The 14,329-nt window shown below is 39.1% G+C and overlaps 1 protein-coding gene across 8 annotated transcripts in view; it reads right to left on the reverse strand.

Moving 5' to 3' along the window:
- Positions 1-1,690: 1,690 nt before the first annotated feature.
- dtnbb (dystrobrevin, beta b) overlaps positions 1,691-14,329 on the reverse strand; it is a 44,999-nt gene continuing 32,360 nt past the window's right edge. For 4 of the 8 annotated variants that reach the window (XM_050062485.1, XM_050062489.1, XM_050062484.1 and 1 more), the window contains 8 exons: positions 12,018-12,106; positions 10,981-11,094; positions 7,991-8,087; positions 7,611-7,631; positions 5,648-5,807; positions 4,348-4,437; positions 4,111-4,164; positions 1,691-3,084 (listed from right to left, as the gene is read on the reverse strand). In XM_050062485.1, coding sequence (XP_049918442.1) covers positions 3,059-3,084; positions 4,111-4,164; positions 4,348-4,437; positions 5,648-5,807; positions 7,611-7,631; positions 7,991-8,087; positions 10,981-11,094; positions 12,018-12,106 — 651 coding nt within the window. In that variant the 3' untranslated portion in view covers positions 1,691-3,058. Of the gene's footprint in view, positions 3,085-3,936; positions 3,961-4,110; positions 4,165-4,342; positions 4,438-5,647; positions 5,808-7,610; positions 7,632-7,990; positions 8,088-10,980; positions 11,095-12,017; positions 12,107-14,329 lie in introns of those variants that run through there. The other 4 variants (XM_050062490.1, XM_050062488.1, XM_050062486.1 and 1 more) reach the window with 3 other exon arrangements.

Consider the following 14,329-nt stretch of genomic DNA (forward strand, 5'->3'; position numbering starts at 1 on the left):
CTTCACCAAATAGCACTTTAGAAAAACCTCTCTCCTTCTACTTATCTACTTTCTTGACCCGGCATTTAATCACTTACTGTTGTTTTCCTATATATATCTAAAGAGTTTCATTCCAAAATGAGACTGGTGAGAGTAAAATTAAAGGTATACTATACAGGATTTTCTTAAAGAAAAAAAAAAGACTTAGTCTAAAATAATCCCTTTAGGGATGTCTGTTTTGGTTAATTTTACTTTCTATAGCCAGACACCCATTAATCGCTAACTCATTGTTTTCTGTTGGATAGGTAGGTGCTGACGGTTAGCTTAGTTAGCTTGCCAAAGTATTGGTTTTCCCATTACAGATGTAACATTCCAACAATCGTAGCTTGCATTGAACGTACAAGCAGTGTAGGAAGGAGTTTTAATGTTGTGTTTACGAACAGTAATCGACAATTCCTGCGTAGTATACCTTTAACTACTTTCAACTAAATCTTCGACAGGGATCACAAGCAAGTTTGGAATGAAACCCTCCATTTTTAATCATCATTGACCTTTAACCTTTCAGTCTGTGGCCAGTGACGTCTAGAGGTTAAAGGACATTACAACCATTTTGTAACTGGAGTAGCTCTGCAGTCCCTGAGCACCTACCTTCATTGCACATAAACATTTTCAGTATTCCTTTATTAAGTAAATAAAGCTATCAAAGCATTTCCTACTTGCTTACTACGACCTTACATCCTCACATACTGTAGAGTGGTCATTTAATAACTAAAACTCTGCCTAATTCGTTACTATTTAAACATCCTGAGGTGCTTCCCTACACTGTAAATACTGAGGCTGCCAGCTAGTCAGGTGTGTTCAGTTAAGTTTTAATGGGGAGGGAACAACAAGACTCGGCTCATTGTGTTTGTAGTGGCCTCCTCAGTTTCTATTATTTGCACAGCCCTCTTATTTGCAAGGGTGGCTCACTGAGAGCACAGTAGCAGCAGTATGTGACTCAGCGAGTGTGTTTACATGCACGCAGTATTCTGGATACAAGCTATTATTTCTTTTTACGACCTGAAAGAGGACAAGTTGTTTATATGCCTCTGTATACTGTAATAAGATATAGTCCTGCTTACGTTCTTAGAAAGAATATTACCATGGGACAACTGACTCCTGACGAGAGCTGCAACTAATGTTCTTTTTTTATGATTAAAAGAATAGTTCAACATATTGTGAAAAGATTATTTGCTGTCATGCTAGGAGTTAGACAAGTAGATCAATACTAATCTCATGTCTGTGAGTAAATATAAGGTTACAGCCAACATGTGGTTAGCTTAGCTTAGCACAAACACTGGAAACCATAGATGTATAAAGAGAACTGGACACTGTGTTGTAGGCGGGGCCTTATTTACTCTTATGAAAGTTGCTCAGTGGCGCACAAAGCCAAAAATGTTTGACTTTTTATTAGATCTTCCACATTGTTGGGCCGATAAAGCAAGCGCACCAGAGACTTCTGCCGGCTGAGCAACTAACTTCCTGTTTAGCCCTCTGCTTACTTGAATGAGGATAAAATTATTTAATCATGTGGCTCTTCTAGACTTACAAAACAATACTAGACTAAGTCATTTTACAGGGTTTGTGATGCTCAGGCGTCTCTTTCACAATTGAAATCTGTGGGAAAAAGTACTTTTAGTTAAATGGTTTGGCCACTATGTCAAATTGGCTTTAACCCTGGCGCTGTTCCTAGCGGTCTGCTGGAAATGAGGAAACAGCTAGCCTGGCAACATCTCCCTTGTTAAATCTTTATAAGGCAAAGCGTAAAAACGACAAGTTGTGGTTTTGCCTTTCATCCTCATTTTAAGAGCAAGACTTCAGGAAGTGACTGTGTTTGGCCAAGAAATAGTCCAGCATCTAACATCCTGTAGACTACAACTTGTTGTTTCTAAATTCACCAACCATATTAAACAACCAAGTTATAAAATGTTGATCAGTGAGCTTTAGATGTGCTGGTATGCTGGACAGAGCAAAGCTAGCTCTGTTCTCAGTCTCTGTGCTAAGCTAAGCTAAATGACTGCTGGTGGAAGCTTCATATTTAGCGCAGAGATATCAGCTAACTCTCATTAAGAGGTGAATAAGCCCATTTCATAAGATGTTGGATTACTACTTTATATATTTTTCCATCCATAAAAAACTTAGCTTAAAGCTAACTCTGGTACAACACATCAAATGCTAACATTTAGGTTTAACATTGAACATGATTCCTTACATACTGTATAAAGGGAATGAAAAAAGCCAGGCTAGCTGCTTCCCTTTTTACAGTCTTAATGCTAAGCTAAGGTAGCCGGCTCCTGGCTCCAGTTTCATATTTGATGCACAAATATGAGAAAAGTGTCGATCTTATTTAACTTTTAGCAAGTAGTACTTCCCAAAATGTCAAACTATTATTTTAGCTGAAACTGGAAACTATCCAGAATTTTTTAAATCAACTTCAGAATATGGATGTGCAAGTAAACACACTCAGCGTGAATTCTGAGGCAAGACACTTCTGACACCCCAGCTGTCATCATAATTCCACAGAGAGCTGGCATAGCATGGTACAGTACCTAAATCTAGACATGAGTGCAACTTCATGCAAAAATAATAAAAGAAAAGAAAACAAAACAAACCCAAAAAAAGAAAATACTAGTGCTAATTATACAAAAGCAACAACAAGGGAACATGTTGTCACCTTCATGTTGGGGCGTTCCCGTGGTCATGTGTTTACAGTATTTTATATACAGAATGATCTGCTGCTATGGAACAGTTGGGGGAGAAAGCACAGCAAGCCATTCCTTAGCAGTCATGAGGGAAATCATTGGGTAATTACAGCAGTTTTTGTTTACAGGACAACATACACACTCGCTAATTAGACACATCTTGCTACCTGCAAGGTGTGAAGTTTTTTTCACATAGTGAAATCCTGTTAGATTACAGCATGCATTACTCTACGTGCTAATGCCAGGGGTTGTTGTTGTTGTTGTTGTTTGTTGTTACTGATTCTTCCCAGTTGATGACTGTATGTCCTTACAGGGTGGAATGGTTTTGTTGCTTGTCCTCAGTGCTTCTGTACTCTCAATGTGCCTGGACACACACACACACAAGCACAAAAAGGAGCACATTTAGTGCCGCTGACAGCCTGCATTGTCTGAATTAATTTGTAAAAAAAAAAAAAAAAAAAAAAAAAAGTATAAATGACTGTGGCAATGTGCCATGGTGCTTTGTTACTTTGGATGGAGAGTTGTAGCAGACGTTCATTATAAGGAGCCAAACAAGTATTTTATTGGCTGATATAGGTGTGATAAAGGTGCAGCCAACTCTTCCAATCCAGCAAAGAAAAGAAACAACACTGTCATAATTAGCACCAGCTACTTTTTGTCCAGTTGCAGAAAAAAAAGTACTTCAGGCAACTTGTTCCTATAAACTTATTATATACGGAAGCCAAGAATGACTGTGGTTGCAATAATTTTATTTCAGTTAATTATCCCCTTATCACAGGATGTCATTTTCTCGTGATTGTGGGTTAATTATCTCGTTATCTTGAGAAAACAAGCTGTTGTTTTCCAAGATAAAACAACAGCAGGTTGTTTTCTTGTGATGACAGTTTAATTATCTCCTTTTTCAACACAATATGTTTTTTCATGAGATAATAGGATAATTAACACATTAAATAGCCTTTAATTTTCTGTTAAAAACACATATTTATCCTGTTAACTAGAGAAAACAACCTGCTGTTGTTGTATGTTGCCAAACAACAGCTTGTTGTCTCAACGATTAAACCATTATCACCAGAAAACATTTTTCATATCTGGAAATAACAGAATAAGTAACTTCTGATCTTGAATTAAATAAAATTATTAAAAGCACAGCTGTTCTCCACTTCCGTACTACATTATATATGCATAATGTATAATTATAATTAATTATAATTCCTACTTTTTGTTGTTCATTCTGCTTCAGCTGAAAAAAACAGAAGGAAACACTGCATGTTTATGTTTTGGCCGATCTTAATGATCAACACATTCTATTTTTGAGTGGTATACTCTAAGTACAGTATAACTGGATCTGAAAGATTAAAGTAGGAAACTATGAGCATGTATTTAGACTTACCTCTGTCCCCACCGTTCCTCATGTTGGTCTCCTCGTCCACTCCCCCGTCATCAACTTCATAAATAAAACCAGAGATTTTAGTGACGTTGTTTTTGATGACTACAGTAATGACAAACATGCAGAAAGAGATATCTAAGTAATAACCTGTTAAATTCCAGGAAACAGAACAATCTTAAACAGAACGTAATCCAGATGATAAAACTGACCCAAACCATGAAACATGTGTTATCGACTAACCTGAGTGGAGCTCTTTCACCAGTGACGACATGGTGTTTGTGATTGAGTCAGCAGCAACTAATAGATCATTCCGAAGATTTCTAGGTACACCTACAAAACAGAGACATTTTCAGATTAAACACACATGCAGTTTCTACTCATGCAGTGTAATTATGTGAAATTTTGAACAGGCTGCTGAAATGCATATCTTGGTGGCAGTGGGGGAATAAGTACTCAGATCCTTTAAAGTAAAAGTAGAAAGACCACAGTCTAAAAATACTCCGTTACAAGTAAAAGTCCTGAATTTAGAATGTTAAAAGTACTTTCAGCAAAATGTAATTAAAGTATCAAAGGTGAAAGTACTCATTTAGCAGTGTAGCACTTTTTGCAGTATTATATTATTTTAGAATATTATATTATTCTAATTTTATCACTAGCAAATAAGTGCAAAAGCACTTTAATGTTGTAGTTAGTCAATGTGGAGTCAGTTTTAGGTACTATATATATGACTAAGTAGATTGTAATGTAGCACTACATCATATCGTATAAGCATATGTGTTTTTTATCGATTAGTATCTTTAAGTGTCGAATTAATCTATCGAGTAAAAGGTACAATATTCAATATTTATGGAAAGCTGTATTTGTACTTAAGTACAGTGCTTGAGTGAACGTAATGAGTTACATTCCTCCGCTGTGTGGTAGTAGAATCGTTGCATTATGGTGGGAAGTATCGTTTGAATTTTGAATCTGAATTTTCTGGGGCAGCTATAGCTCAGAGGTTGAATGGGTTGTCCACTAATTGGAAGATCGGCAGTTTAATCCCCAGCTCCTTCAGTTGGCATGTCGAAGTATCCTTGGGCAAGATACTGAACCCCAAATCGCTCCTTATGACTGCTCCATCAGTGAGTGCGTGTGAATGGTCACTGAGTAGCAGGTGGAACCTTGTATGGTAGCGTCGGCCACCATTATAGGAATGTATGCCTGAATGGGTAAATGTGACATCAAGTATTAAAATGCTTTGAGTGGTCGGGGAGACTAGAAAGGTCCTATACAAGTGCAGTCCCTTTAGGTCCAGGTCTGAATAAAAAAAGGTAAGCTCATGATCACTTTTCAAAATAGAACAGCTAGAACAGTCTGGTAAGTTCAGAAAATTACATCACTTTACTTTAATGCAGCCTTTAAAACCAGGAAACACTTGCGATATTGGAATACCCAAAATCTAAGATGATATCTAGTGTATATTGATGTAATACCGATATATTGCCCAGCCCTAGTCCATGTCATACATAACTACTCCTTTAAGGTGCTGGTGCACACTCACCCTGAGCAAAGGCCTCAAGCACGTCCCCTCCTACCCCCGCGAGGCAGTCCTGCGGTGTGTGAGTTGGGGTAGACCCAGCCGAGGTGGAGCGTATGGGCATGGGCATGGAGCAGCCTGCACCGTGACTGGGGGAAGAATGAGGCGAGCTTCCAGACTGGGACTGCAACATAAAAACACATGTGATAGTCACAGTATCATGAGAAAAAAATATGTAATCTTTACAATTCAGCATTTGTTGTACTCTGTGTAACGGTTCGATATTTTAAGAAATACACTTAGAGCATAGATGAGAAGATTAATATCGCTGTCGTGTGTATGGAACCACAAGTTGATGTTTTTACATTTCTGTTTTTGTATGGATTAGACAAAGAGATATAACATGATATTTTACTGAGCTTTAGAGGTGCTGGTATACAGATTTTGTTACCTTTGGACAAAGCCAGGGTAGCTGTTTCCCCCTGCTTCTAGTACATAGGTGTCAGTTTCAGGGGGGACGCAGGGGACATGCCCCCCTCAAGATTTACAACATGTGCTTTTATCCCCCCAAGTAAAACATGAAAGTAGCAGAGGGCTTTTATTCTGAGACATTTATACCATAAATTGATGCAGAAAAGGCACAAATTTGTGCATAAAAATTCTGCAGAAAATGAAGTGTTTGAAGCTCAAAGTTTTCCCCCGTTTCATATGTATCACTCCCCTGATATTGAAACGAAATCTACGCCCTTGTTTGAGTCTTTATGGTAAGGTACACTAACCGATGTAGCTTTACATTTACTGTACAGACACAACAGTGGTCTCTCTTGGCCAGGTATCATATTTGCCAAAATGTCCAACTGTTTCTTTGAAATCAAGTTTAGTCATCTCAGACTACATAAGACAATATGTCTTATTTCAAGACTTTAAAAAGTGTCAATACTCAGGGACAGTTGGTCTTTAAACGTGTTTATGGGCTGTCCGCAATCTTGACTTGCATCAGTAAATAAAAACTATATATATATATATGACAGGTGCAAAAATACTAGACCAATGTTAACGAGGCATGTTATTGCTGGAGCATAGTGATCAAATACTATGGCGTATTTGGTTATTTTTGACATACTGAATAATCCTCCATCTGCAAGCCTTTAGTGAATCTGGGCTTCTGATAGAGAGAATAAATCCAATTAATCTCTACACCAACAAGCCAATTCTGGAACAACTGCATATCAATGGAGGACACCGTATTGCAATCACAGATTGCAGCTTTTGGAAGAGATGACCTTCATGCTTCGAAAGGTGACTTTTATTAAAACAAACATAGACACAGATGTGACCAAAAGAACTTAATCCTTATAGGGAGAACAAACAAAAACAATGGTTTAAAGGTAAGAAAACCTTGTGGTAATCCTATAGTGGCTGGCTATACTCTGTGTGTCTATAGTGCACCTTTATTGCACTGAGGGGGTAATGAGAACCATGTGTGGGTGAGCGACTGGGGCCTGTGCTGAGACCAGAGATATATCTCACAGAGAAAGGATCACTGTGTGTCTCTGGGACTGGTGCAGGCCCAGGTCGATGGCTCGGAGCCAGGCAGCAGATGGCCGGCCAGACTGCAGTCACATTAGAAGGGAGGTTGTTAGTGCCGATGAAAGGAACAGGTCCCTGACATTTGGGCTAAGAAAAACACAGTTCTCTCAACTTGTTTGGACCAAGGACCTGAGGAAACTGATTTTAAAGATTGTGTCGCAGTCTATAATTTTAGCTCCCCAACGCTGCTACAAAGGAAGTGTTGGAGTGGGACTAGATCTGTGTAACCCAGTTAGATAGTGGAATCCTATTACCTTTCCTAACATCCTTCTTAAAATCTATTAGGAAAACGTCCCTCAATCACATCTGTGTGATGGGGGAGTATAGTAGCATAAAACTAAGTGCTGAGACTAGAGTCAGGTATTGAGCCTTGCAAACTGAATTAAGGGCAACTTACAGCCTGCTTCTGCTCCTCATCCTATCAGCCAGCAAAGGTAAGCAGTGAGAGAGAGCAAGAAGAGTGAGAGCAACAGAATTAAAGCAGCAGAAGAGAAAGAAAAGGATTTTCTGCATGCACCATACGGCACATTAACATAACTTAAGATCACCACAGTGTCTTGGTTTTAAAGAATCAAACATGCAAACATCTCATTTAATCAGACATGCCACCAAGATGTAGAAACTGAATCATGTAAACTATAAGCACTGACAAAACAGTAAGATGTTATTTTTATTTAGGCTAATGTCTTAGTGTTTATGCACCATCCTATGGTAAGATATAGACTCAGAGGTTTTTTAATCACTCCTGATTCTTCTAGAAACAGGTGATCGTCTTACCTTTAGCAGCCTCATGAGTCCCTCCAGCTGCACCATCAACTCCCGTCTGCTCTCCTGCAGGGCCGACATGCGCCTCTCCAGCTCGTCCTTCCTGTGTCTGCAGCAGAAGGATTAGTTTGGGGGATACATTAAAACACAAGGGAAGAACGTCTTCCTGGATCTGACAGTAATAAAATCACATTGCACAGGCAGACATCATACTGTTTTTTTAACAAAGCAGCACTGACTGTTTGGGGAATCCATTTCCTTTTTTATGAACAGTTCAGGGAAACATGTCTGTGAATTATTTCACAAATACATGTTTTTTCTGTAGGGTATTTTGCCCTAGATACCTGTACAGATGAGCATGAAGGGGTTCAGATTTACCTGAGGATCCATTAAGTCAAGGATCAGTTGCAGACACACACACTGCATGTTGAGTGTATGGAGAGTTATATATTATTTGCATCAGCTCCTGTTGCTCTGGTCTTGTAAAATAATATTTCTCGAGTATTTTTACCTGCACCAGTGCCACTGGTACACTTTTACTGTCATTATTAATCTAGTTTAGATGAATATTTTATTTATAGATTTTAAGATTTTAATGCAAACAACACAAATACAAGTCACCTGCCCCCCACACTCGGAGATGAACGATACATATAGAAAGAAAGATAGACAGAAAAAGACAAAAAAATGCTCTTATAGAAATACATATAATACAAGTCCAAACATGCTGCTTGTCAAAACCATTATTAACAAATATATATATATATACATACATACAACACATTAGGCCATTCTCGATAAATAGGACATGATTGGTTGCCATATTTTTATCAAAGATTACAGAGCTGAGGGAAACACTATCTAACTCTCTCCATGTGGAACAAGTTGGTGATTTCTGCCAACCAGGTCTTGAAAGAAGGCGCATCCCCAGTTTTCCAAAGAATTAAAATATTCCTTTTTGCCATAACCATGCCATACTGTATTGTCTTTTGTTAGAGGTGGGACAGAGCTAATAGAAGTTGGGTTGTCATTATTAATCTAAAGCAGGGATCTCAAACTAACCCAACCCAAATCTGGCCTACAAGACAATTTATTAAGGCCCCAATGTATTGAATTTACTGTTAAAGGAGACTCTATAGGTGAAAACATAGCCCCTTTTTTGTCATGCATTGGTCAGGTTTGAGATTTTGGACTATCTTGTCTCTATAACATGTCTTCTTTCAGACCAGTGGACAGAAAACATCCAAAACACGCATTTAGGTGTTTATTTTAGTTTAGATTTCTGCCTCTCGCATTAAGGTCACACAGACCAGGATAGTGGAACCAGCAGCACTCATATTATGTTTCTAGCCAGGTACCTCAGAGCAGAAAATCCACTGACTGCTGTATCGTGGACGACATGGGGAAGTGCAAATTTAAACAAAAATTGGTTTGAGGTGGCAAGGTGGTGCAGCGCTTAGCTTTGTTTCGCCTCACAGCAAGAGGGTTCCTGCTACGAACCCCAGGTGTCTCCCAGTGTCAGTGTGGGTTCTCTCTGGGTACTCCAGCATCCTCCCACAGTCCAAAGACATGCAGGTTAATTGGTGACCGTAGGTGTGAATGTGAACGTGAATGGTTGTCTGTCTCTATGTGTTAGGTTACAGAAATGAACAGTTATTTGAACAAGATTTTGTGGCATGGCTGAAACCAGTACAAGGCAATGCATATTGTATCTGCCCAAAGCAAAATTGCCAAGAAAACCTGCCATAGTTTTTCCCAACCCTACGTAATTTATGTCAGTTCATGTTTTTTTCCCCTTTAATTTTGGTTATTGTAAATTTGGCATCAAATTTCATTCTGAGGGGCATAAAAAGTCTTAAATCTAACTGGCCTTAGGCTGTGGAAACCCTGGTACACTTGAATATTTATTGATTTATTGCAATTATTACAGATCTGATCTGCAAGGAGAAGCTGTTCTTCTCCTGGAATACAATCACTCACTCTCAACATGCAGAGCACTGTGACAGCTATGGAGTAGAGAATAGGAAAGACTAGTTGCTCAGAGTGCACAGATTTAAATTCATTGCCTCCATCAGGGGTCACAGTTGATGTCTGGCCCTGTTTTTTATGTGAGGATTCTGGCTTATTATCACCCTCTGGTGTTCACAGTGTGGACCTGCACTTTAAAAAACCTTCAAAGAGCCTCAGCAATCATCTGTCTGTTCTATGAAAAACTCACAAACATCTGCAGTCTGTAAACACTTCTCCTCTGTTCTGTATCCTCGGGCTGAATGAAGACAACATCAGAGCCGTCCAGCCAGGCTCCAGACACAGTGCACAGTCTGTGATGAAATATTACTACTTCATAATGTTGTGCTACACAACCTGAATCACAAACAGGCTCAGTGAGCTGAACAATGCTTCTAGACATGTTTGAATTAAACTGGACTAAATAATTAATGTAATTGTTGTATCCTCCAGTGATATAAATAAATTATTCTACTGTTTAATTACTGTCTTTCCTTAAAAATACAGTTAGAATCTTGTTCATACAACACCAACACCAAAGACTAACAGAGTATAATTCAAATACAGCTCTAGTTTTGCTATAATTGTATATAATGACACAACGCAGTTAATAATTTCTGCTATAAAACTGGCTGTTAGCCATAAACCTTACTGCTGATTCATTATTTAGGCCAGGCCAGACAAACAAGGACTCATTCAGGGCAACAAGTGCTGTAGCGCGTCCTCTCAGGGTGAGTCCCTTCCAAGAACTGAACCCAAGGGTCTCAGCGTCCTGCCAGCATGACAAATGTCCACGCTGCTGCTGGTGGAGCTAATTCAAAAACACCCCCCTGAATTAGGAAGAGAGTATTTCTTCTTGAGGAATGAGTCCAGCCTACATTAACAGCCCTGGAGTGGTTTCACTGATCATTTCCTTAATATATGGTCCTTTCTTCCTTTTGTTGGGAAGAAGATGCTCTTTTTAAGAGGTGTGCTGGTGTTAGCAGGGACGATACCTGAGGAGCCGCAGTTCAGTCAGGAGCGTGGGGTTCTGCTGGGCTTTTTCTGGGGTCGGCTGGGAGGCCTGCTCGTGCTCTAAACGCAGCCGCTGGATCTCCTGGAGGATCTCCCTAAATAAGTAAATAATCAATCAGTTAACTAAACAGCGGAAATACTAAGGTTCTTTACTTAAACTGAGGTAGTAAAACAACATACAAATCCTGCACTCTAAATTTTACACGTAAAAGTACAAGAGTATTATCATCAAAATGTAGTAACAATAGGAAAGTACTACTCATGCAGAATGACTGATTTCACAGTGTTTCACTGTGATTGGATTAATCTTTTTAATGCATCTACTACATTTTAATGTTGTAGCTGGTCGTGGTAGAAGCTGATTCTGAAGGAATTTACTGCCAAGAAATAGTCTGGCACACAGCCCTCCCCATTCATCTAAAACTTGTAGATTTTAACATTTTAATAAGTGAGCTTAATACTGGGTTCACACTACAAGTGACAACACAATGCTGTTGAAGTGTTGATCGAGCACTTGTTATCGCATTTATGTACTCACAGGCTTGTGTGTGTCTGCTACTTGCCATCAATCATGTCGACTTCATATTTACCTGATAGATATGAAAGTGGTATTGATCTTTTCATCTACATCTAGGCAAGACATTGTATCTCTGAAATTGTCAAATTATTTGTTTAACTATTCTATTCAGTGCTGGACTGTTTAAATTTGTAACAGCGCATCTTTTTATGAGCTATGCTTTGCGTGTAAAATATGAATCTGTTAAGTAACTAGTAACTGTAGTTGTCAGAAAATGTAGTGAAGTAAAAAAGTAGTGGTCTACAAGTATAAAGTGGCAGAAAAGCACAAAAGTAACACTCAAGTAAATTGTAGGTACCTAGAAACTATATATACTTAAGTACTTGAAATAATAATATTTAATATATTATACCACTGTCAACCAGAAAGCCAATCAATGAGTAACAGTGCTGATTTGTTTCCAGTGTTTAGCTGTTGTTTTTAAACAAATATAAATCGTACCTGTTTTTGTTCTCCAGCTCTGCAATCAGCTGCCTCTGTTGCTTATTGGCATCAAAGTTGAAACCCAGATCTGTTGGAGGACATTGTTGCTGGAAAACAAAATTAGCATAGAATGGCATTAACAACATCGGTGGGAGAACAAAAGTCAAACAGCAACAGCTACCTTCTGACCATGGTGAGCAGTAATGACTCTCTGCTGGAGACTTATTATGTTTCTGCATAAACAGGGAGCCATTTCAGCTCAGCACAGCTTTCCTTTATCCCCCCATATAAGAGTTGGACTGCAAAGCACAAACCCAAACAAACCAGAGTGACCTTACATGGACATTTTCTGCCTAGGAAAATTTAGACGAAATGCTCTTCAGGAATCCAAGTTAACGTCTCCCCCCAAATTTTTATGTACACAAGCTTCTACCGTCTATTAAAATCAAAGAAACATCATGGTGCTTTATTAGTCACGAGTATTGTTATGGAGAAATACTTCAGATTTGAAGCCAAGTTTTCAAGGGCTTTAACAATTCGAATTAAATCCAACCCCACTTTTGATTCCTCAATAGCTATCAATGTATTTACATTCTGTAATTATCCGCCATTCCCTCGGTGGATTTATACTGCTTACATTTGTGTGAGGGATTCACAGTAAAAATTCATTCAGACTGTCAAATGCAATTGATATCAGCCTCACTGTTTAATTTTCACTCTCTTAAGTTACTGCTAATGCAAATCAAACAGTCCCTACTGCTCCACATTAGCAGCCACCAACTGTCCAAACGTGGCTTTTGTTTTGAGGCAGTCACAGGAAATGCAATGTCCTCATAGTTTTAGCGCTGACATTGATCATCAAACCCTGTCGCCAAATGAACCACGACTTGAATCTTGAGCATTGCAACTTTAAAGTACATGATAAGTGATTTTTACATTTTTCAAGAAAAAGAACAGTTGCCTGAAAAAGATGTTGTTCTTGTACGTTTCTGCAAACCAAGGACATCACAATACAAACAACAACCCTGGTTATTTTTAGCAACCTGTCACCGCTTTTCCAGTGGCTTTTGTGCTGTCAAACACAGGTTTGTTTTTAGCAACCTGTCGCCGCTTTTCCAGCAGCTGTTGTGCCACCAAACGCAGGTGTTTTCTAGCTTTGCCAGTGGCTTTTGTGCCGTCAAACATGGGTGTGTTTAGCAACCTGTCACTGCTTTTTCAGCAGCTGCTGTGCCATCAAACAGAGGTGTATTTTAGCGACCCAATGCTGCTTTACCAGTGGCTTTTGTGCTGTCAAACTGGGGTTGGTATTTAGCAACCTGTCACTGCTTTTTCAGCAGCTGTTGTGCCATCAAACGGAGGTGTATTTTAGCGACCCAATGCCGCTTTACCAGTGGCTTTTGCACTGTCAAACATGGGTGTGTTTTTAGCAATCTCTTTTCACATTTCCAGCAGCTGTTGTTCCACCAAACGCAGGTGTTTTTTTAGGTTTGCCAGTGGCTTTTGTGCTGCCAAACATGGGTGTTTTTAGCAACCTGTTGCCACTTTTCCAGCAGCTTTTGTAATACTATGCATGTGTATTTTAAGCCAAAGCACGATCTTCTAAACCATAACCAAGTGGGTTTTTTTTTGCCTAAACCATAGACAGTAAAAATAATGGACGTAGCTACCGTAATGTCATGCAATGGTTTGAGGACTCCCGTTTTGAAGCCTCGAGTTCAGCGATTTGGCTGTTGCCGTCATGTTTTTTTTTTTTTTGGAGCCACTAGTGACCATATTTGGGCGAGAGAGTGGAGCTGTGTAGGAGCAAGGGGTGGATCTGACTAACAAGCCAAGACACTATCAGCAGACAGCCTGTCACTCATTTGGCCCTGCCTTTAATTATGCACATACCGTAACTTTTAGCATGTACAGTTGTTGAATGTTGAAATTAGCTGTAGAGACCAAAAACATTTTTTGTACCAGGCTGTAAACATGTTTATTTCTGCTATTTAGTTTGGGCATTTCAACATGTTGGTCAGTGGGGACTGACTGGAGTCTGGAGCCAGCCTCAAGTAGCCATTAGAGGAACCTTTTGGCATTTTTGTGTTGGCTTCACTTTTCAGCCCAAGAGGTTGCCGTTTGGCCTAAACATAACCACATGTTTACCACAACATTGTTAGAAAAGTTAAATTTCGTGTCTGCTACATCATAGTAAAGTGTCTGTGGTTTGGAGAAACGTACAATGCCAACATTTTTTTCTGGCGATTGAGTTGTAAGAAAACATATTGAACAAGTAATACTGCCATAAAATAAGAGCACTTATCCCTCCCTTTCTCCACTTGTCCTACTCC

The sequence above is a fragment of the Epinephelus moara genome, chromosome 14 (assembly GCF_006386435.1).
Source record: "Epinephelus moara isolate mb chromosome 14, YSFRI_EMoa_1.0, whole genome shotgun sequence".
NCBI classification, from domain to species: Eukaryota; Metazoa; Chordata; class Actinopteri; order Perciformes; family Serranidae; genus Epinephelus; species Epinephelus moara.